This window comes from Sus scrofa, chromosome 9 (genome assembly GCF_054392235.1).
Source record: "Sus scrofa isolate SSC_HxYL_T2T_F1_AM1 chromosome 9, Sscrofa_HxYL_maternal_Yorkshire_Landrace_v2.0, whole genome shotgun sequence".
Taxonomy (NCBI): domain Eukaryota; kingdom Metazoa; phylum Chordata; class Mammalia; order Artiodactyla; family Suidae; genus Sus; species Sus scrofa.
The window spans coordinates 120,848,238-120,871,170 of NC_139391.1; the positions used below are offsets into that span (position 1 = coordinate 120,848,238).

Sequence of the window (22,933 nt, forward strand, 5' to 3'; positions counted from 1 at the left end):
GCACATTGAGTTTTTTTTAATTGAGTATAGTTCATTTATAAGTACAGTTGTGTTTTGGGTGTACAGCAGATGACATATATATATATATATATATAATCTTTTTCAGATTCTTTTCCATTATAGTTTATTACAAGATACTGAATATAGTTCCCTGGGCTATACATATAGTAGGACCTTGTTATTTATCTGTTTTACATATAGCAGTGTATATGTGTTAATCCCAGCTCCTAATTTATCCTTCCTCCCCATTGCCTTTTTGGTAACCATAACTTTGTTTTCTATGCCTGTGAATCTCTTCCAGTTTTATAAATAAATTCATTTGTATCTTTTTTCAGATTCCATATATAAGTAATAGCATATGGTAATTGTCTTTCTCTAACTTCATTTAGTATGATCTCTCTAGTTGCATCCATGTTGCAGCAAATGGCATTATTTCATTTTTTATGACTGAGTAGTATTCCATTGTATATATGTACCCCATCTTCTTAATCCATTCATCTGTCCATAGATATTTAGATTTTTTTCATGTCTTGGCTATTGTAAATAGTGCAACAGTGAACATAGTGGTGCATGTATCTTTTTGAATTATAGTTTTGTGCAAATATATGCCCAGGAGTGAGACTGCTGGATCATATGGTAGTTCTATATTTAGTTTTCTGAAGAACCTCCAAACTGTTTTCTATAGCAGTTGTACTAGTTTATGTTGCCACCAGTAGTGTAGGAGGATTCCCTTTTCTCTATACCCTCTCCAGCATTTACTGTTTGTAAACTTTTTGATGATTGCCATTCTGACCAGTGTGGGGTGATCCCTCATTGTAGTTTTGATTTGCATTTCTCTGATAGTTAGTGATATTGAACATCTTTTCAGATGCCTGTTGGCCATCTGTGTGTCTTCTTTGGAGAAATGTCTATTTGGGTCATCTGTATGTCTTCTTTGGAAAACATATCATTTAGGTCTTATGCCCATTTTTTGATTGGGTTGTTTTTTTGGTGGTTGTTTGTTTATTTCCTTTTGGCTTTTTAGGGCCACCCACAGCATATAGAGGTTCCCAGGCTAGGGATCCAATCACAGCTACAGCTGCCAGCCTCCACCACAGCCACAGCAATGCCAGATCTGAGCTGAATCTGCAACCTACATCACAGCCTATGGCAACACCAGACCCTTAACCCACGAAGCAAGGCCAGGGTTCCTAGTCAGATTGTTTCCCCTGAACTACGATGGGAACTCCTGTTTTTATTTTTCAAATTGAGCTGTATAAGCTGTTTGTATATTTCAGAAAGTAAGACCTTGTCATTCACATCATTTGTAAATATTTTCTCCATTCTGTAAGCTTTTTGTTTTGTTTATGGTTTCCTTTGCTATGCAAAAGTTTATAAGTTTGATTGGGTAACATTTGTTCATTTTTGTTTTTGTTTCTCTTGCCTTTTAATACTGACCTAAAAAAACATTGGTACATTTTGTGGCAGAGAATGTTTTGCCTATGTTCTCTTCTAGTTTTATGGTATAATGTCCTATATTAAAGTATTTGAGTCATTTTGAGTTTATTTTTGTGTATGCTTTGAGAGTATATTCTCACTTCATTGATTTGCATGCAGCTGTCCAGCTTTCCCAATACCCCTTGCTGAAGAGCCTTTTTCCACTGTATATTCTTGCCTCCTGTGGTGAAGATTAATTGATCCTGGGTGTGTGGGTTTATTTCTGGGCTCTCTATTCTGTTCCATTGATCCATATGTCTATTTTTATGCCAGTACCACACCCTTTTGATTCCTGTAGTTTTATGTGAAGTCTGGGAGGGTTATATCTCCTGCTTGGTTCTTTTTTCTCAGGATTGCTTTGGCAATTCTGGGTCTTTTATGGTTCCATATAAATTTTATGATTATTTGTTCTAGTTCTGTGGAAAATGTCACAGGTAATTTGATAGGGACCACATTAAATCTAGCTTTGGCTATATGGCCATTTTAAAAATATTAAGTTTCCCAATCCCAGATCATGGGATAGCTTCCCATTTCTTTGAATTATCTTCAGTTTCCTTTATTTATGTTTTGTTGTTCTCAAGCATATAAATCTTTCACCTCCTTGGTGAGGTTTCTTACTATTTTTTGGTGCAGTTTTAAAAGGAATTATTTATGTTCCCTTTCTGATATTTCACTGTTAGTGCAAAGAAATGCAACAGATTTCTATATGTTAATCTTGTATCCTACTACCTTGCTGAATTTGTTTATGCATTCTAGTAGTTTTTGTGTGGAGTCTTTAGGGTTTTCTATATGTAGTATTATGTCATCTGCATTTAATAACAATTTTATCTCTTCCTTACCAGTTTGAATGCATTTCTTTTTTCCTCTTTTTGTCTGATTGATGTGGTTTGGACTTCCAATACTAAGTTGAATAGAAGTGGTGAGAGTGGGCCTCCTTGTCTTAATCCAGATTTTAGCAGGAAGGCTTTCAGCTTTTCACCATTGAGTATTACACTGGCTGTGGTTTTGTCATAAATAACTTTTATTATATTCAGATATGTTCCCTTTCTACCCAATTTTGTAAGAGTTTTTATCATAAATGGATATTGGACTTTGTCAGATGCTTTTTCTGCATCTATTGAGATGATCCTGTGGTTTTTGTCTTTTCTTTTGTTGATGTGGTATCACATTGATTTATATATGTTGGACCATCCTTGTGACCCTGAAGATGAATCCAGTATGGTCATAGTATATGATTTTTTTAATGTGTTGTTGGATTCAGCTTGATAATATTTTGTTGAGAATTTTTACATCTATATTTATAAAAAATAATGGCCTATAATTTTCTTTTTTGGTAGTGTTTTTGCCTAGTTTGGTATTAGGGTGATGGTGGCTCCATAGATTGTCTTTGGGAGTATTCCTTCCTCTTCAGTCTTTTGCAAGAGTTTGAGAAGGATCAGTATAAGTTCTTATCTGTGTGTTTGGTAGAATTCAACTTGTGAAGCCATATGGTCCTGGACTTTTGTTTGTAAAGAGTTTTTCATTTTTTACTTTTTCTTAATTAAACTATAGTTGATTTATAATGTTTTGCCAATTTTTCCTGTACAGCATAATGACTCAGTCTTACTTATATGCACTCTTTTTCTCATACTATCTTCCATCATGTTCTTTCCCAAGAGATTGGATATAGTTACCTGTCCTGTACAGCAGGACCTCACTGCTTAACCATTCTAAATGTAATAGTTTTTAAATTACAGATTCTGTTTCACTTCTAGTGATTGTTCTGTTTAAGTTATTTATTTCTTCTTGATTCAGTTTTGGTAGGCTGTTTCTAGAAATTTGTCCATTTCTTGTAGGTTGTCATATTTGTTGGCATGTAATATATTGTTCATAATATTCTTTTATGGTTCTTTGTATTTCTGTGGTGTCAGTTGTAATTTCTCCTCTTTCATTTCTTATTTTATTTGATTCTTCTCTCTTTTCTTCTTGGTGAGACTGGCCAGAGATTTGTCAATTTTATTTACACATTCTAACAACCAGCTCTTGATTTTATTGATTTTTTTCTGTTGTTTTTTTTTTTCAATCTATTTATTTCCTCTTGATTTCTATTATTTCATTCCTTTTGCTGACTTTAGGTTTTGTTTGTTCTTCTTTTTCTAATTCATTTGATGGTGGGTTGGGTTGAGATTTTTCTTGCTTCTTGAAGGCGGCCTGTATCTCTATAAACTTTCGATAAGAACTGCTTTTACTGCATCCCATAGATTTTGTAGAGTTTTGTTGCCATTATCATTTGTCTCAAGGTAAATTTGTTGAGGCCTGTTTTGTGTCCTAGTGTGTGGTTAGTCCTAGAGAATGTTCCATGTGCACTTGAAAAGAATGTATATTCTCCTTTTTTGGAAAGTCCTGAAAATATCAGTTAAATCTAACTGTTCTATTGTCTCATTTAGGATTTCTGTTGCCTTAGTGATTTTCTGTCGTGAAGATCTATCCATTGATGTCAGTGGAGTGTTAAAAGTCTCCTACTGGAGTTCCCGTCATGGCACAGTGGTTAACGAATCCGACTAGGAACCATGAGGTTGCGGGTTTGATCCCTGGCCTCGCTCAGTGGGTTGGGGATTCGGCATTGCTGTGAGCTGTGGTGTAGGTCGCAGACGTGGCTCGGATCCTGCGTGGCTGTGGCTCTGGTGTAGGCCAGTGGCTACAGCTCCAATTCGACCCCTAGCCTGGGAACCTGCACATGCTGCAGGAGCGGCCCTAGAAAAAGAAAAAAAAGGCAAAAAGACAAAAAAAAAAAAAAAAAAAAAAAGTCTCCTACTATTATTGTATTCCCATCAGTTTCTTCCTTTGTCTGTTTGTATTTGTTTTATGTATCTGGGGGCTCCTATTTTGGGTGCATATATGTTGACAAGAGTAATATCCTTTTCTTGTCTTAATCCTTCTATCATTATATAGTGACCTCCTTTATCTTTTTTTAGAAGCTTTGTTTTAATTATGACCCCCACCTTCTTGTCATTTTCATTTATATGAAATGTCTTTTTCCATCCCCTCCCTTTCAATCTATGTGTATGCTTTGCTCTAAAGTGAGTTTCTTGTAGGCAGCATATTATAGGCTCTTGTTTTGTTTTTTATAAATCCAATCTGTCATTCTATATCTTTTGATTGGAGTATTGAAGGTATTTATTGATATATACTTATTGCCATTTTAAACCTGTTTTCATGCTGATTTTATATTTCTTCTTAACCCTTTCTTATTTTTCCTTTTGTGGTTTCATAATCTTCTTTTGCATTATGCTTGTGTTCTCTTCTTTTTGGTTTCTGTTTATCTCTTGTATGTTTTTGATTTGTAGTTGCCCTGTTTTTCAAGTATGTTAACCTTTTCCTATAACTACTTGCTTTAAACTGGTTGTCATATAGGCTCAAACACATTCTGGGGGAAAAAAATCTATTTTCTTACTCTCCACTCACACATTTGATTTTGATGTCCTTTTTTACCATCTTCATGTTCATCCTTTTGCTATTTATTGTGGTTTTCATTGATTTCAAAGAAATTTTTTATTTTGTTTTTAATCTGTGCACTGGCTTATTTAAGTGCTTTACATTTGTGATTTTTCTCTTTCCTATAGATTCTTCTTTTCTACCTAGAGAAGACCTTTCACTGTTTCTTTTAGGATATGTTTGTTATTGCTCTATTCTTTTAGTTTTTGCTTGTCTGAGAAATTCTTTATCTCTCCTTCTATTCTAAATGATAATCTTGCTGGGTAGAGTATCCCAGGTTGCATATTTTTCCCTTTCTGGGCTTTGAATATATCTTGCCACACCCTTCTGTCCTGCAGCATTTCTGTAGAGATATCAGCTGATGGTCTTGTGGGGATTCCTTGTAAATAACTCTTTGTTTTTCTCTTACTGCCTTTAAATTCTATTTTACCTTTAACTTATGCCATTTTTATTATAATATGTCTTGAGGTCTATTTGGGTTCATCACGTTTTGGAACCTCTCTTCTTCCTATACTGGATATCAGAATCCTTTAGGTTTGGGGAACTTTCACCCATAATTTCTTCAAATACATTTTCAATCCCTTTTTCTCTTTCTTCTCCTTCTGGAATCCCTATTATGTGTAGATTGGCACACTTTATATTATCCTATAGGTCTCTTATATTGCCTTCATTTTGTTTCATTTGACTTTCTGTCTGCTGCTCTGATTGGGTGATTTCCATTATTCTATCATTAAGATCACTTTTGCATTGTTCTACATTATTCATTCTGTTCATTGCCTTTAAGCTCAGCTTTCATCTTGGTGAATGAGTTTTCTAATTTTTCTTTCTTCCTTTACAGTTTCTAGTTTCTTTTTCAGTAATCTGCATTTTTATCAATAGCCTTTCTTAATTCCTTCAGTATTTTCATATCTCCTTTTTGAACTCCTTCAGTCTTTTAGACTGAAGAACTTTGTTTCATTGTTTGTCCTTTCAGGAGAATTCTCTTTATCTTTTAATTGGGAATAGTTCCTCTGCTTCTTCATTTTACTTGTATTTCTCTTGCTCTATTAGCTTAGGAGAAACAATAATCTACTCTAGTATTGGAGGGCTATTTTTATATGGGAGTATTCCTTTGTAGCCTGCATGGTTTTAATATTTTTGGTATGGGGGCTGTTTTTAGTAACAGGATGTCTGCTGCCTGTTTCCTCAGTGTGTACTGGTCATTATCCCCCTGATAGGGCGTGTGGCTAGTGTTGTGGTGACCAGAGCCTTTGCTGGATATTGAGTGGTCTGCCTCTTTGTTCTGTGGTTCTCAGTGCTCTCGGGCAAGGTCTGTTCCATAGTTGTTGGAATAGAAGGCCCCAGATCCATTTCTGAGCTGCAGTGTGAGGTAGGCAAGAATGGAGCATTCCTGCTGGGAGAGAAGCCAATAAGTATTCCTTGGGCAGAGCTATTTACCAGGGAGTGTGCTCTGTGGTGTTGCCTGTGTGGGCTCACAACTACACTGTTAGCTCTGCCATCAGCTTTGGGAATGCTGGCATCCTGAGATGCTATGTTCACAAAGCTTCCAGCAGAGATCCTTAGGCCCTAATCCACCAAAGTCATGGGCCAGGGCCACAGTAGTCACACACATGGACCTACCATGGGAGCTATTAAAGTAGCTCAGAATCTGACCCTGCCTTGATATATACACACCCAGAAAGGCAGAGGTCACAATTTAAAGGGTAGAAATGAGTGATATATTCTATACTTTAGGAAAGGTATTCTCCTTACCATTTCTATTACTTCCCCAGTTGGTGGTTGGTGCAGTGGAGATGCCATTTCCAGTGTTGAACGATATGATCCACAGACCAATGAATGGCGAATGGTAGCTTCAATGAGCAAAAGGAGATGTGGAGTTGGGGTCAGTGTTCTTGATGACCTGTTATATGCAGTAGGAGGCCATGATGGATCTTCTTATCTCAATAGTGTTGAAAGGTAAGTAAGGCCAATTTGAAATTTCTCTATTCATATTGTTTTGTTTGAGATATTAATTAGATATATGACTTGGAGTTCTTGCTGTGGCACAGTAGATTAAGAATCCAACTGTGGAGGGGGAGGAAGATGGCAGAGCAGTAGGACATGAAGCTCACCCACTCCCACAGATATACTGAGAATGCATCTACATGTGGAACTCTTTGCACAGAAAATTTGCTAAACACTGACAAAAAGACCTCAGGATTATGATAGAGCAAGAAAAACTTCATGAAACCGAACAAGACAAAAGAAAGAAGAAAAAAGAGAGAAAAGAAGCAAGACAGGACCTGCACCCCTAAAAGGGAGCTGGAAAAAAGAAAAGCTTCTGTACCCTGAGAAGTTCCCCCACCGGTGAGGAGATCAGCTGGACAGAGGAGGAACTTTAGAGTATTGGAGGAGAACAAAGCAGAAGGTGTGGAGCAGTGAAAATGGAAACAATCCTCCACTAGTGGTCAGTGCTATGGCAGCCGTATGCTGGTGCAAGCAGGTATTGGGAACTAAAACTGGCTTTAGAGATTACACGCAAAGAGAGAGCTGAGGTTAGCTATGTGGGGAAAAACTGGGGTTGGCAGGGCAGAAACAGCCTGGAGAGTCTAGAGTATAGGGGAGTGACATTTGAGGGTGTAAGCTGAGGCAACCCATTCAGGCTTAGAGACTAGGCGCCACTGTTTGGGGGTGCTGGAGGGAAGGGGCGGGATCCGCTAATACAGCCTTGTCCCTGCAGGTGCTCTGAGTCTGAAGGACCCTGTCTGCTTCATCTGTGGGAGCCACCCAGCAGCAGATGCTGCCTAGCAACAGCTGGGGAGCATCCCAACTTATGGCAGCAGGCAGAGTAACCACCCGGGCAAATAACACAAGTTCCAGAGCTCCTGCCAGTGGCCTTGCAGCAGCCCATGCCAAAGGAGCCTCGAGAGGCCCCCTGGTACAAGTTCCCTGTGGGAGCCTCAAACTGGCCTACCAGGAAAAGCTGGCTGTACTAATTCTACACCAAGGGAGCTGCAAGAAGCCCATTGGTCTACATTCTGATCTGTGGCAGCTACAGAGAGCATTCCTGCCAGCAGCCAAGCTGGGATAGTGACTGCCAGAAGTAAAAGTCCTGCAGCTATAGAGAAAGCCATTTAGCAACAGTTAGGGAGCAGTCCCTGCCACTGGGGCTGCAGAGAGAGATACCTAGAGTGGCCAAAAAGGAGAGTAACTTCAGAGCAGCACCTGCCCCTCCAGCTGCAGAGAGCAGTCCCCAGAGCCTCCCTGGCTAAGAGAAGGGACCACAAGAGGTACTGCTGATGTTGCCAACTACAGGAAATAGTTCAGAGAGCTACCTAGTAGCAAGAGTGGTCTCAGGAACCACTGCTGCCCCCACATGCTACAAAAGCAATCCTGTGAACTTAGAGTACTGCCGCTTTCCTCACATACTCCCTAGCAGCCACTCAGCTCCAGGAGAGGTAGTGTGATACTGCTGCTCATATCATGTGCTCCAGGTACATGTGAACCACTACCATCCCTTAGAACTCCAGGACTGGACACCTGCTACATCTACATACCCGTTCTCAAGGGGACAGTAAACAGAAAGGTAGCCATTATGAGATGACAGGAAGTAACTTTCAGACAAAGGAACAAGACAAAACACACAAAAACAACTAAATGATGAGGAGATAGGCAATCTACCTGAAAAAGAATTCAGAGTGATAGTAAAGGTGATTCAGGATATTTCAAAATTAATTGAGACACAGATTGAGAAGTTAAAAGAAATATTTAACAAAGAGCTAGTGGATTTAAAGAGCAAGCAAACTAAGATGAATAGTACAATATCTGAAATGGAAAATACACTAGAAGGAATAGCAGGATAACAGAGGCAGAAGAATGAATAAGTGAGGTGGAAGACAGAGTGGGTGGAAATCACTGCCACAGAAAAGAATAAAGAAAAAGAATGAAAAGAACTGAGGAGAGCCTAAGAGACCTCTGGGACAACAATAAATGCACCAACGTTTGCATCAGGGATTCCAGAAGTAGAAGAGAGAGCGAGCCAGAGAAAATATTTGAAGAGATTATAGCCAAAAACTTCCCTGTTATGGGAAAGAAAACACTCAAGTTAAGGAAGCAGAGAGAATCCCATACAGTATAAACCCAAGGAAGAACACAGCAAGACACACTAATTGTAACTGACAAAAATTAAACACAAAGAAAAAATATTAAAAGCCACAAGGGAGAAGCAACAAATCACATACAAGGGAACCCCCGTAAGAATTAACAGCTGATTTTTCAGCAGAAACCTACGAGTCAGAAGGGAGTGGCAAGATATATTTAAAGTGATGAAGAGGAGGAACCTAGAACCAAGAATACTCTATCCAGCAAGGCTCTCATTCAGATTTGATGGAAAAATCAAAAGCTCTTCAGACAAGCAAAAGCTAAGAGAATTCAGCACCTCCAAACCAGCTCTCCAACAACTACTACAGGAACTTCTCTAAGCAGAAAAGGAAAAGCCACAATTAGAAATAGGAATATTACAAATGAAAAAGCTCACTGGTAAAGGCAAAGATAATATAAAAGTAGGAAGTAACCCATTGATAAATGTATCAAAATTAGCAAGCATGAGAAGTGGAGAGGACAAATGCAGAACATTGAAAATACGTTTGAAATTAATAAACCAGCAATCGGAAATAATTCTGTACACATATAGATGCTTATATCAAAATATAAGGGAACCAGAAATCAAAAAACTATAATGGACGCACACACAAAAAGAGAAAAATCAGGAGTTCCCTTTGTGGCTCAGTGCTAATGACCCCCAACTAGTATCCATGAGGATGCAGTTTCCATCCCTGGCCTTGTTCAGTGGGTTAAGGATCTGGTGTTGCTGTTGAGCTGTAGTATAGGTCACAGAAATGGTTTGGATCTGGCATTGCTGTGGCTGTGGTATAGGCCAGCAGTTGCATCTCTGATTCAACCCCAGCCTGGGAACTTCCACATACCACAGGTGTGGCTCTAAAAACACAAAGGAAAAAGCAATCCAAACATAACATTCAGCAAATCACAAGAGAAGACAATAAAAGAGGAAGGGAAGAAAAAAGACCCAAAATAACCATCCAGAAAAATTAAGAAATTGGCAATAAGTACATATTTATCCATGATTGCATTGAGTGTAAATGGAATAAATGCTCCAACTAAAAGACACAGACTGAATGGATACAAAAACAAGACCCGTATGTTTACAAGAGACTCACTTGAGATCTAAGGACACATACAGACTTAAAGCTAAGGGATGTAAAAAGGTCTTTCATGCAAATGGAAAAGCAGGAGTGGCAATACACCTATCAGACAAAATAGATTTTTTTTTTGGGGGGGTCTTTTTTTGCTATTTCTTGGGCCGCTCCCGCGGCATATGGAGGTTCCCAGGCTAGGGGTTGAATTGGAGCTGTAGCCACCAGCCTACAACAGAGCCACAGCAACGCAGGATCCAAGCCGCGTCTGCGACCTACACCACAGCTCATGGCAACGCCGGATCATTAACCCACTGAGCAAGGGCAGGGACCGAACCCGCAACCTCATGGTTCCTAGTCGGATTCGTTATCCACTGCGCCACGACGGGAACTCCCCAAAATAGATTTTAAAATAAAGAAGGTCACAAGAGACAAAGAAGGGCATTATGTAATGATCAAAGGACCAATCCAAGAAGATATATCAATTGTAAATATAATCACCCAACACTGGAGCACCACAGTATATAAGGCAGCTGTTAACAGTCATAAAAGAAGAAATCAACAGCAACACAGTAATATTGGGGGACTTTAATAACACCCCACTTACATCAATGGACAGGTCATCCAGACCGAAAATCAACAAGGAAACATAGGCTTAAATGACATGCTAAACCAGACAGACTTAACTGATATATATAGAACATTCCATCCCAAAGCAGCAGAACATACATTCTTCTCAGGTATACATATATACATGTAACATTCTCCAGGATAGATCACATCTTGAGCCACAGATCAAGCCTTGGTAAATTTTTAAAAATTGATATTATTTCAAGGATTTTCTCTGACAACAATGCTATGAGACTAGAAATCAACTACAAGAAAAAAAAAAAAAAAACAGCAAAAACCACAAACTCCTGGAAGCTAAGCAATATGCTACTAAACAACCAATGGATCATTGAAGAAATCATAGAGGAAATCAGAAGATACTTAGAGACAAATGACAGTGAAGATACAACAATCTAAAACCTATGGGACACAGCACATGAAGTTGTGAGAGGGAAGTTTATAGCAATACAATCTTATCTCAGAAAGAAGAAAAAAATCAAATAAACAACCTAACCTTACACCTAAAACATCTAGAAAAGGAAGAACAGACAAAGCCCCAAATTAGTAGAAGATATCATAAAGATTAGAGCAGAAATTAATGACACACAAACAATAGGAAGATCAATCAAACCAAAAGTTGGCTCCTTGAAAAGTCAACAAAATTGATAAACCTTTAGTCAGACTCATCAAGTTAAAAAAAGGAGAGGGTTCAAATCAATAAAATTAGAAATGAAAAGGGAGAAGTTACAACTGACACTGCAGAAATACAAAGGATCATGAGAGACTACTATGAGCAACTACATGCCAATAAAATGGACAACCTAAAAGAAACAGATTCTTACAAAGGTACAATCTACCAAGACTGAACCAAAAAGAAATAGAAAATATGAATAGACCAATCATAAGCACTGAAATTGAAAATGTGATTTAAAAACTTGCAAAAAACAAAAGTCCATAGACCTGATAGTTTCACAGGTGAATTCTCTCAAACATTCACAGATTTAACACCTATTCTTATGAAACTCTTCCCAAAAAATAGCAGAGGAAGGAACACTCTCAAGCTCATTCTATGAAGCCGCTATAACCCAGATACCAAAACCTGACAGAGGTACCACAAAAAAAGATTACAGGCCAATATCACTAATGAACATAAATGCAAAAATCCTCAACAAAATATTCACAAACAGCATCCAAATATATATGAAAAAGATCATACACCATGATCAAGTGGAATTTATCCCAGGGATGCAAGGGTTCTTCAATATCTACAAATCAATCAGTATGATACACCACATCAACAAACTGAAAAAAACCATATGATCATTTCAGTAGATGAAGAAAAAGCTTTTGACAAAATTCAACATCCACTCCTGATAAAAACTCTCCAGAGAGTGGGCATAAAGGGGAACTACCTCAATATAATAAAAACCATATATGGCAAACCCACAGCTAACATTCTCAATGTGAAAAACTGAAAGCATTTCTGCTAAGATCAGGACACACCAAGGATGTCCACTTTCACCGCTGTTATTCAACATAGTTTTGGAAGTCCTAGCCATAGCAATCAAAGAAGGAAAAAATAAATAAATAAAAGGAATCCAAATTAGAAAAGAAGGAATTCCCATTGTGGCTCAGTGGTAACAAACCCAACAAGAATCCATGAGGATGCAGGTTTGATCCTTGGCCTCACTCAGTGGGTTAAGGATCTGGTGTTGCCGTCAGCTGTGGTGTAGGTCACAGACATGGCTCAGATCTGGTGTTGCTGTGGCTGTGGTATAGGCCAGCAGCTACAGCTCTGATTCAACCCCTAGCCTGGGAACTTCCATATGCCCCGGGTGTGGCTCTAAAAAGGAAAAAAAAAAATGTGTGTGTGTGTGTGTATGAAAAGAAGTAGAACTATCCCTGTTTGGAGATGACATGATACTAGCTAGAAAGTCCTAAACGGTCTACCAGAAAATGGTTAGAGCTCATCAATGAATATGGCAAAGTAACAGGATACAAAAGTAATGCACAGAAATTGATTGTATCTCTATAAACTAACAATGAGAGATCATGAAGAGAAATTAAAATTAGGGAAACCATCCCTTTTACCATTGCATCAAAAAGAATAAAATACCTAGGAAGAAAACCTACCCAAACAGACAAAAGATCTGTACTCTGAAAACTATAAGATGCTGATGAAAGAAGTCAAAGATGACACAGATGGAAAGATATACCATGCTTTTGGATTGAAGAATCAATATTATCGAAATGACTATACTAGCCAAAGCAATCTATAGATTCAGTGCCATCCCTATCAAACTACCAATGACATTCTTCACAGAACTAGAACAAAGTATTTTAAAATTTGTTTGGAAACACAAAAGACCCTGAATAGCCAAAGCTATATTGAAAAAACAGAACTGGAAGAATCAGACTCCCTAACTTCAGATTGTAATACAAAGCTGAAATCTTCAAAACAGTATGGTGTCAGCATAAAAACAGAAATATACATCAATGGAATAGGATAGAAAGGTTAGAAATAAATCCAAGCATCTATGGTCAACTAATCTATGACTAAAGGAGGGAAGAACATACAGTGGAGGAAATATAGTCTCTTCAATAAGCAGTGCTAGGATAACTGAACAGCTACATGTAAAAGAATGAAATTAGAACTTCTTTAACACCATACACAAAAATAAACTCAAAATGGTTTAAAGACTTAAATGTAAGGAGTTCCCGTCGTGGCGCAGTGGTTAACGAATCCGACTAGGAACCATGAGGTTGCGGGTTCGGTCCCTGCCCTTGCCCAGTGGGTTAACGATCCGGCGTTGCCGTGAGCTGTGGTGTAGGCCAGCAGCTATAGCTCCGATTCGACCCCTAGCCTGGAAATCTCCATATGCCACCAGTGTGACCCTAAAAAGCAAAACTAAAAAACATAAAAATAAAAATAAAAAACCATTGGAACCTAATTAACCTCAAAAGCTTTTGTACAGCAAAGGAAACCATTTTTAAAAAAGCAAACCATGTAACCAACAAGGGCTTAGTCTCCAAAATATACAAACTGCTCATATAGCTCAAAAGCAAAAAAAATAAAACAGGACAAAACAAAACAAAAAAACAACCCAATCAAACAATGGGCAGAAGACCTGAATAAAAAAAAACTCAATTGAAAAATGGACAGAAGACCTAAACAGACATTGCTCTAAAAAAGTCATACAGATGGCCAAGAGGCACATGAAAAAAATGCTCAATATCACTAATTATTAGATAAATGCAAAACAAAACTATAATGAGGTACCACCTCACATCAGTCAGAATAGCCATCATTAACAGGTCAACAAATAACAAAGGCTACAGAGGGTGTGGAGAAAAGGGAACCCTCCTATACTTTTGTTGAGAACATAAATTTGGTAACAACCACTATGGAAAACAGTATGGAGGTTCCTCAGAAAACTAAATATAGAACTACCATATGATCCAGCAATCCCACTCCTGGGCATATATCTGGACGAAACTTTCATTTAACAAGATGCATGCATCCCTATGTTCATTGCAGCACTATTCACAATAGCCCAGACATGGAACAACCCAAATGTCCACTGACAGATGAATGGATTAAGAAGATTTGGTACATATATACAATGGAATACTACTCAGCCATAAAAAGGACAAGATAATGCCATTTGCAACAACATGGATGGAACTAAAGATTCTCATACTAAGTGAAGTAAGTCAGAAAGAGGAAGACAAATACCATACAATACCACTTATATGTGGAATCTAAAATATGGTACAAATGACCCTATCTACAAAACAGAAACATCATGGACATGGAGAGCAGACTTATATTTGCCAGGGTGGAGTGGGGAGAGAGTTGGATGGACTGGGAGTTTGGAGTTGGTAGATGCAAACTATTACATTTAGAATGGATAAGTATTGGGGTCCCACTGTACGGCACAGAGAACTGTGTCAAGTCTCTTGGGTTGAACATAATGGAAAATAGTATAAAAAAAAAAGAGAATGTATATCTATGTGTGGCTGGGTCACTTTGCTATACAGCAGAAATTGAAGGAACATTGTAAATCAACTATACTTAAAATTTTTTTTAAGTATAGTTGGCTCAGGTTGCTGTGGAGGGGAGGGTTCAATCCCTGGACCAGCACAGTGGGTCAAGGATCCAGCATAGCCACAGCTGTGGTGTAGGTTGCTGGTACAGCCATAAGTTTAAAAAAAAAAAAAAAAAAAAAAAAGTGAAAAAGAAACAGGGAGTTCCCATTCGTGGCTCAGCACTAACGAACTCAACTAGTATACATGAGGATGTGGGTTTGATCCCTGGCCTCAATCAGTGGGTTAAGGATCTGGTGTTGCTGTAAGCTGTGGTGTAGGTCACAGATGCAGCTCAGATCCTGCGTTGCTGTTGCTGTGGCATAGACCAGGAGCTACAGCTCTGATTCACCCCCTAGCCTGGGAACTCCCATATGCCATGGGTGGGACCCCAAAAAAAAAAGAAACATAAAATTTAAAAATTGTTCACAAAGAAAAAGAAACAGATGTGATTTGTTGCTTTAGTATTGTTCTGTAGCATTAGTTGGCAGCCTAGACCACTTGGTGTGACATAAGAGTCTTTACACTCTGACCTCTACCTAATTTTCCAGCCTGGCTCCCCTGGCACACGACTATTGCCTAAAAATGCTAGGGCAGACCCACCAAACTTCTTGCAGTTCCTTGGACATGCTATCCTTTTTCTTGCCTCTTTGCCTACGTTTATGAAAGTTATTCTGTGCTGGAATATCTCTTCAAGACTCAAATGTTACTTCTTATATAAAGCCTTATCTGGCACCTTACAGACAAGTTAGTTACTCTTTCCTCTGCTTTGAAAAGTATTTTGAACATACTTGTACATATTACATTGGCTATAATTGTTGAAACGTCTTTTCCCATATCTATCACAATGCCTGGCACATTGGATACCTACAGTCATTGATTTTTTTGAATAACTTGGTAGTTTCTTGCTTTCACGCACCCTTTTTCATTCTGCTGCATTGATTTACAATAATTCTTGATACTTCCCAAACATATCTGCCAAACCCTGCAGCATATCAGGATCTAGAGAAATAGACTGTATAACTGAAAAAAAAAGAAAAACAGAAGGATCAGCTATATAGAAGTTTACAAAAAAAAAAAAAAAGGCACAAGTTAAAAACAAATTGTTGAGTTAAATAAGAGTGGAAATGATTAAATATTTACTACTTAGTAACACTTAAGCCCATATATATCAAAATATGGGGAATGCAACAAAAGTAATATTCAGAAGCAAATTTATATACATTATAACATATGCATTCATTTGAAAATTAGATGGGAAAATAAATCATGCTTTTAAATCAAGAAGTTATAAAAAGAGTAACAAAACCCAAGAAAATAGGAAGAAAAACTAATGAAATTAAAAACACATAAAATTGATAAAGCTACAAAAAGAGCAATTTGATGGTATTTTTTTTTTTTTTTTTTTTGTCTTTTTGCTATTTCTTTGGGCCGCTCCCACGGCATATGGAGGTTCCCAGGCTAGGGGTCGAATCGGAGCTGTAGCCACTGGCCTACACCAGAGCGACAGCAACGCAGGATCCGAGCCGCGTCTGCAACCTCCACCACAGCTCACGGCAACACCGGATCGTTAACCCACTGAGCAAGGGCAGGGACCGAACCCACAATCTCATGGTTCCTAGTCGGATTCGTTAACCACTGCGCCACGACAGGAACTCCTGATGGTATTTTTTAAAATTAAAAATGAGTATACTCTGGAGTTCCCATGTGGCTCAGTAGGTTAAGGATATGGTATTGTCATTGCAGTGGCTCATATCACTGCTGTGGCACAGGTTCAATCCCTGGCCCAGAAAATTCCTCATGCCATGGGTGTGGCCAAAAAACAAATGGGAAAAAAAGTGAATATACTCTTTGCCCCATGATTTTGCTTCTTATCATCTGTTTGCACAAGGAGAAATATACAAGGATAATCACTGAATTTAATAATAAAATGTCAGGAGTTCCCGTCGTGGCGCAGTGGTTAACGAATCCGACTAGGAACCATGAGATTGTGGGTTCGGTCCCTGCCCTTGCTCAGTGGGTTAACGATCCGGCGTTGCTGTGAGCTGTGGTGTAGGTTGCAGGCGCGGCTCGGATCCCGCGTTGCTGTGGCTCTGGCGTAGGCCGGTGGCTACAGCTCCGATTCAACCCCTGGCCTGGGAACCTCCATATGCCGTGGGAGCGGCCCAAGAAATAGCAACAACAACAACAACAACAAAAGACAAAAGACAAAAAAAATAAATAAATAAAATAAAATAAAATAAAATGTCAGAAACAGTGTAAGGATACATCAATAAGAATATGATTTAGCTAATATATGGCATACAATATAATGAAAGTTCAAAGGAAAATCTAGAGCTATATCTGTTATCATGAATAGATCTCAGAAATATGTTGAGTGAAAAAGCAGAGCCTAATGTGTGATATTACTTATGTAAGGAAAACATGTTTGCATGTAAAGAAATAGACAAATGATAGATACATTAGATAGATAGATAGATAACCTATTTAAAATTATTTTACTGAAAGTCTTGAAAGAGGTACACCAGATCAAAAGGAGAAGAGACCAGGAATTGGGTGGAACTCAAATTTATATTTATAAATATAAAAATATATTTATAACATTCTGAAAAAATTATAAAGAAAATATATTCATATATAAGTTTAAGTAAAATAATTTCAGAAAATAAAAACATAAATTAGATTTCCATATGTTTATTTATTAATCAGCCTATTTAGGAAAAGAATAGATATCATGTTATATATCATTGAATATGTAAATATCGCTAGACTTTCTTTGTGTAATATAAACTGTTCTTGTGTTTTCTGCAGATATGATCCCAAAACAAACCAATGGAGCAGTGATGTGGCTCCTACAAGCACCTGCAGGACAAGTGTCGGTGTGGCAGTGCTTGGAGGCTTTCTCTATGCTGTGGGTGGCCAGGATGGCGTGTCTTGCCTCAACATTGTTGAGAGGTGATTTTTAAGTCATTTTCATTTTTTTAAAAGAATATAGAGGGCCCTAAAAAAAAAAAAAAAAAAAAAAAACGAAAAACAATTTAGGACAATAGGGGATACAGTATTCAGGAGATTTCCCCTGGGCTTTAAGGGAAAGTTTTCAGTTAACCTGAAAGTCTACGAAGATGAAAGATAAAACCCAGTTTTTTAAATTATGTGTTATACTGATTGAGCCTAACATTGAAGTGCTGGAATTACATTTTATAAATTATATCAGGGCATACCACTTCTGAAATCTGTTGGAGTTTTTTTTCTACTAGTACTTGGAATGACTTTGCTTAGACTTCCTCCAGAAGATGATTAAAGAAATACCTTCTCTAGCACATCTTATGAAAACTCTGAAGTATTTTTTATATGGGTTCTCATTTATTTATTTATTTATTTATTTTTTCTTTAGGGCTACACCTGTGGCATATGGAAGTTCCTAGGCTACAGGTCAAATCAGAGCTGCAGCTGCCAGCCTATACCACAGCCACAGCAACACTAGATCCAAGCTGCATCTGTGACCTACACTATAGCTCATAGCAACGCCATATCCTTAACCCACCAAGTGGGGCTAGGGATTGATCCTGCATCTTAGTGGATACTAGTTGGGTTCGTTACCACTGAGCCACAATGGGAATTTCTCTTCATTTATTCTTGAAGTGTACTTAGAGAAATCTTGGTGGGATACCATGGTTTACTTTATACTTTTATTAATCAGTTAATTTTGGTGTAGATTCTGTTCTTCATTTCTTACCCCATCTTATTTTGATCATTCTTAGAGATTAAATTTTGGAGCCTCATGTGCTATGATTACTGGCAAGAACATACTATACCTCACCCTCACTTCTTTTTTTTTTTTGCTTTTTAGGGCCACACCTGCGGCATATGGAGGTTCCCAGACTAGGGGTCCAATCGGAGCTATAGCTGCCAGCCTACACCACAGTCACAGCAATGCAGGATCCAAGCCGCATCTGTGACATACATTATGGATCACAGCAACGCCAGATCCTAACCTACTGAATGAAGCCAGGGATCGAACCTGCAACCTCATGGTTCCTAGTCGGATTCATTTCTGCTGCACCATGACAGGAACTCCCATCCTCACTTCTTTTGTCTTTTTGCCTCTTCTAGGGCCGCACCCTTGGCATGTGGAGGTTCCCAGGCCAGGGGTCTAATTGGAGCTGTAGCTGCCAGCCAGCCTATGCCAGAGCCACAGCAACGGGGGATCCGAGCCGTGTCTGCAACCTACACCACAGCTCATGGCAACGCCGGATCCTTAACCCACTGAGTGAGGCCAGGGATCAAACCCACAACCTCATGGTTACAAGTCGGATTCGTTAACCACTGCGCCACGATGGGAACTCCCCCATTCTTACTTCTTAAAAAGAAATGAATTTTTTTTTAAGTAGCATTTACTAGTTGTGTGCCATTGTTTAAATTCAAGAGTTTAACTTTCTCTTAAACAGAGATAAAGTTGTAAGTAATAACTCTTGAAAGCAATGCCATTTCCCTTTTATATATCAAGAAACTTATTCTTCACTTTCAAAATCATGTATAATTTTTTCATCTCTCCAATTCCCATATAAAAACAGAGCAATAAACAGAAAAGCTAAAAACCTACAGGCAAGTTATGGACTTAGTTGTATGACTCTTTGAATATATTTAACACTACTGAACCATACACTTAAAAGTGGGTATAATGGCAAATTTTATGGATATTTTGCCACAATTAAAAAAAAAAAAACAACCCTATGTACAACATTTTAAATGAACTAGGGGAAAGGGCATCCGCATAAACATTAAAACACAAATCGGCAAAGACAAAATCCCAGTAGCCAGGAGACCTACATGACATCATTGTACAAGAGAAACAGCAAGAAGCAATCAGAAGTCTGAGAGAGGTAAGAACAGAACAACCCCCCTCCCAAAGTAGCCAATATATATTTATTAGAAAGTATGAAAGGAAAATTTATGAACAACAGCTAAAATTCAAAAAGGTTTAGCTCATTCCCAATATGGAGTAAGTGCAGGGGACCTGCAGTAAGATTTGAAGGATTTATTAGAGTTTCTCAACCTCAGTGCTACTGAAATTTTGGATAATTTCAAAAGATAATTCTTTCAGGGGTTTTTTTTTTGGCGGGGGGGAAGGTTTGGGGGCATCCTCTGCATTATGGAATGTTTAACAGAATCCTTGGCCTCTGTCCACTAAGTGCCAGTAGCACATACCTGGTGGTAACAACCAAAAATGTCCTGGGGTTGAGGGGGTGGCTGGAATTGGAGGCCCAATCACCGCAGTTGAGAACCAGCGGGGCTAAAGCCACCTAGTCTCTAGGAATCCTCAAGACTGACCAGCTAGGACGGCCTTTGGGGAATAGGGCCCACACTTTGGGGAGTAGAGTCAAAATTGAGCAGGACAAGGATAACAGATACAATAAAAAGAGAAGGCCAAGCTAAAACTAGAAGCAATGAAGAAAGCCAATAAATTTCAGGAGGCAAACCACTATTTTATATTAATGTGAAAAAAATAAGAGGATGCTCCATGAAGTTGGAAATATTACCACAATCCATTCCTCCTTCTAAAAGTTAAGGAAAACTCATTCCATGTAAAAATGAGCAACAGCAATGTATTGAGGTTAGGTCTTATACAAAGCTGATATATGTAGAGAGAATATACAGAATAACATATCTGTAGAGAATAAAAGCACACCACAAAGACATACCTACTGAACAGATCAAAACTATAACTATGTGCTAAAATAATTAGGAAAACAATGCAAGATATGAAAACATACAAAATTAGAAAAGATCAGAAATAAAATGATGAAACTCTGAAAAATACTAGCAATGTAAAAAAAACCCTCCTATCAGAAGTTTAAACTAGAATAAATAAGCATAACAGATAAGCATACCAAAAGAAAAGGAGAAGGTGAAAACAAGGAAAGTTTTTTTGTTGTTTTTTTAGGGCCTCACCAGTGGCATATGGAGGTTCCTAGGCTAGGGGTCGAATCAGAGCTGCAGCTGCCAGCCTGTGCCACAGCCACAGCCATATCAGATCCAAGCCTTGGCTGCAACCTACACCACAGCTCACAGCAATGCCAGATCCTTAATCCACTGAGCAAGGCCAGGAATCAAACCTATGTCCTCATGGATGCTAGTCAGATTCATTTCCACTGAGCCATGATGGGAACTCCGAAAGTTTTAAAGATAAAAAGAAATAAAGAGGTAAAAAGGATTTGAGAGATTGCAACAAATATTGAAGGCAGGTGAAAAATCCAATATGCAGATTATAGAAGTCCATGAGGAAAAAAAAAAAAAAAGGAAGAGAACAGAACAGATGCTTCAAAACTATTTCATTCATTTTCCTGGTTTTCTTTTTTTTTCAAATTGAAATGGTTTGTTGAAAGAATACACTATATCTTCTGAATACTGACCAAGAACAATGAAGACATATTCTATAAAATTACTGAACCTTGAAGAAAAAGGAAAAAAATCCTTTAGTCATCAACAAATTTTTGATGTATTTTATATGTTCCTTATTTATCATCAGATTTTTTAAAAGTAATACTTTATGCCAGTAGAAAATGAAGTAGCATTGTTAAAATAGTCAAAGAAAAATGTAACCCAAGGATTTTATACCTAGAGAAACTGATGAAATATAAAAGAATTCTTTTGAGGATTCTACTAAGAGAACAAGCCTCAGCCAGATTCCTGGAGAGATACTAACAGAATGATAGTGAACATTCAACCTAAAGTAAACTGGAAAACTATGACTAAAGGAGAGGATGTAGCATGCACTGACTGTATGCTCAGTCAATGTAAATTAGTTTAACTATTTTTTTTTTAAGTGGGAGGAGAATGGAAAGAGACATGCAACAAGAAAGTCTATTGTTCTTGGGGATATCTGCGTAATAATATTACTGTTTTAAGACTGTTATGTGTATAATGCGAAATAAAAGAAATGAGTATGGGTTATGATTCTGTCATCTTCCTATGTCCTTGAAAACCAGGTCTTTTGATATGAAAAAATATGGATGTAGACTAGAAGAGGTTAAGTAAAACACCTTGTGGTCCTAATTTGAATTTGAATTAAATTTCTCTTTTAAAAAATTATATTGTAGCTCTGTCAACTAGAAATAATAACCAACCAAGTCTAGAAATAATGACTAACCAAGTCAGTGAACATCTCCACTCCCTCACTGGGTCCTGAAATGGTATTTCCCACTAAAAGAAACCAGAGCTTCTTGGAGAAATGCCTGATTCCAGATTTAGGATAGTGATGTACAGATGAGCCTGAACCATCTTATCATACCAGACTGTAAGCAAGCTATCAAGGATTACTAGATATCAAAAAGACTCAAGAGCCAACTTGAAGATGTTCCCATTAACCAAAGATGAGACCATTTTAAGTTTAAAAGAGATAATAATTGTAATTGATTAAAATCCAATAAATATATTTAAATCTATGAGTCCCTAATTGGTTACTTTTGGAAGATCGTAAGGAATAAATTTGTTATCGTGAAAACTAGTAAATAAAGTGAAGGAAGCAAGCATAAATCCAGGCTTTCTTATACGAACTGTATCACATATGAATTGGGTAACAAAATAGTAGATAAGATTGTTTCTCTCTTTTTTGTTTTTTCCTCTTTTTCTTTTTAGGGCTGTGAAGTTCCCGGCTAGGGGTCAAATCAGAGCTGCAGCTGCTGGCCTACACCACAGCCATAGCAATGCCAAGTCTGAGCCCTTTATGACCTACACCATAGCTTAGCAAGGTCAGGGATCAAATCTGCATCCTCATGGATATTAGTCTGGTTCTTAACCTGCTGAGCCATAACAGAAATTCTGTTTCTTTTTAAAAAGTATTCCAGAGTTCCTGCTGTGGCACAACAGGATCTACAGCATCTTTGGAATGAGAGGATGCAGGTTTGATCCCCTGCATGGCTCAGCAGGATCCGGCATTGCTGCAAATGGGCATAGATTGCAGTTATGGCTTGGATCTGATCCCTAGCCCAGCATCTCTGGAGAGGCCAAAAAAGAAAAAAAAAAAAGTATTCCAGTAAAAGAAAATAAATGATAGGATTTTACCATAATGCAACTTCAGTAAGTTAATGAACCTA

At 38.0% G+C, this 22,933-nt stretch overlaps 1 protein-coding gene across 2 annotated transcripts in view; it reads left to right on the top strand.

Moving 5' to 3' along the window:
* KLHL20 (kelch like family member 20) overlaps positions 1-22,933 on the top strand; it is a 77,882-nt gene that overhangs the window by 42,123 nt on the left and 12,826 nt on the right. For both annotated transcript variants that reach the window (XM_005656716.4, XM_084977644.1), the window contains 2 exons: positions 6,723-6,906; positions 17,649-17,792. In XM_005656716.4, the coding sequence (XP_005656773.1) occupies positions 6,723-6,906; positions 17,649-17,792 (328 nt within the window). The remainder of the gene's footprint in view (positions 1-6,722; positions 6,907-17,648; positions 17,793-22,933) is intronic.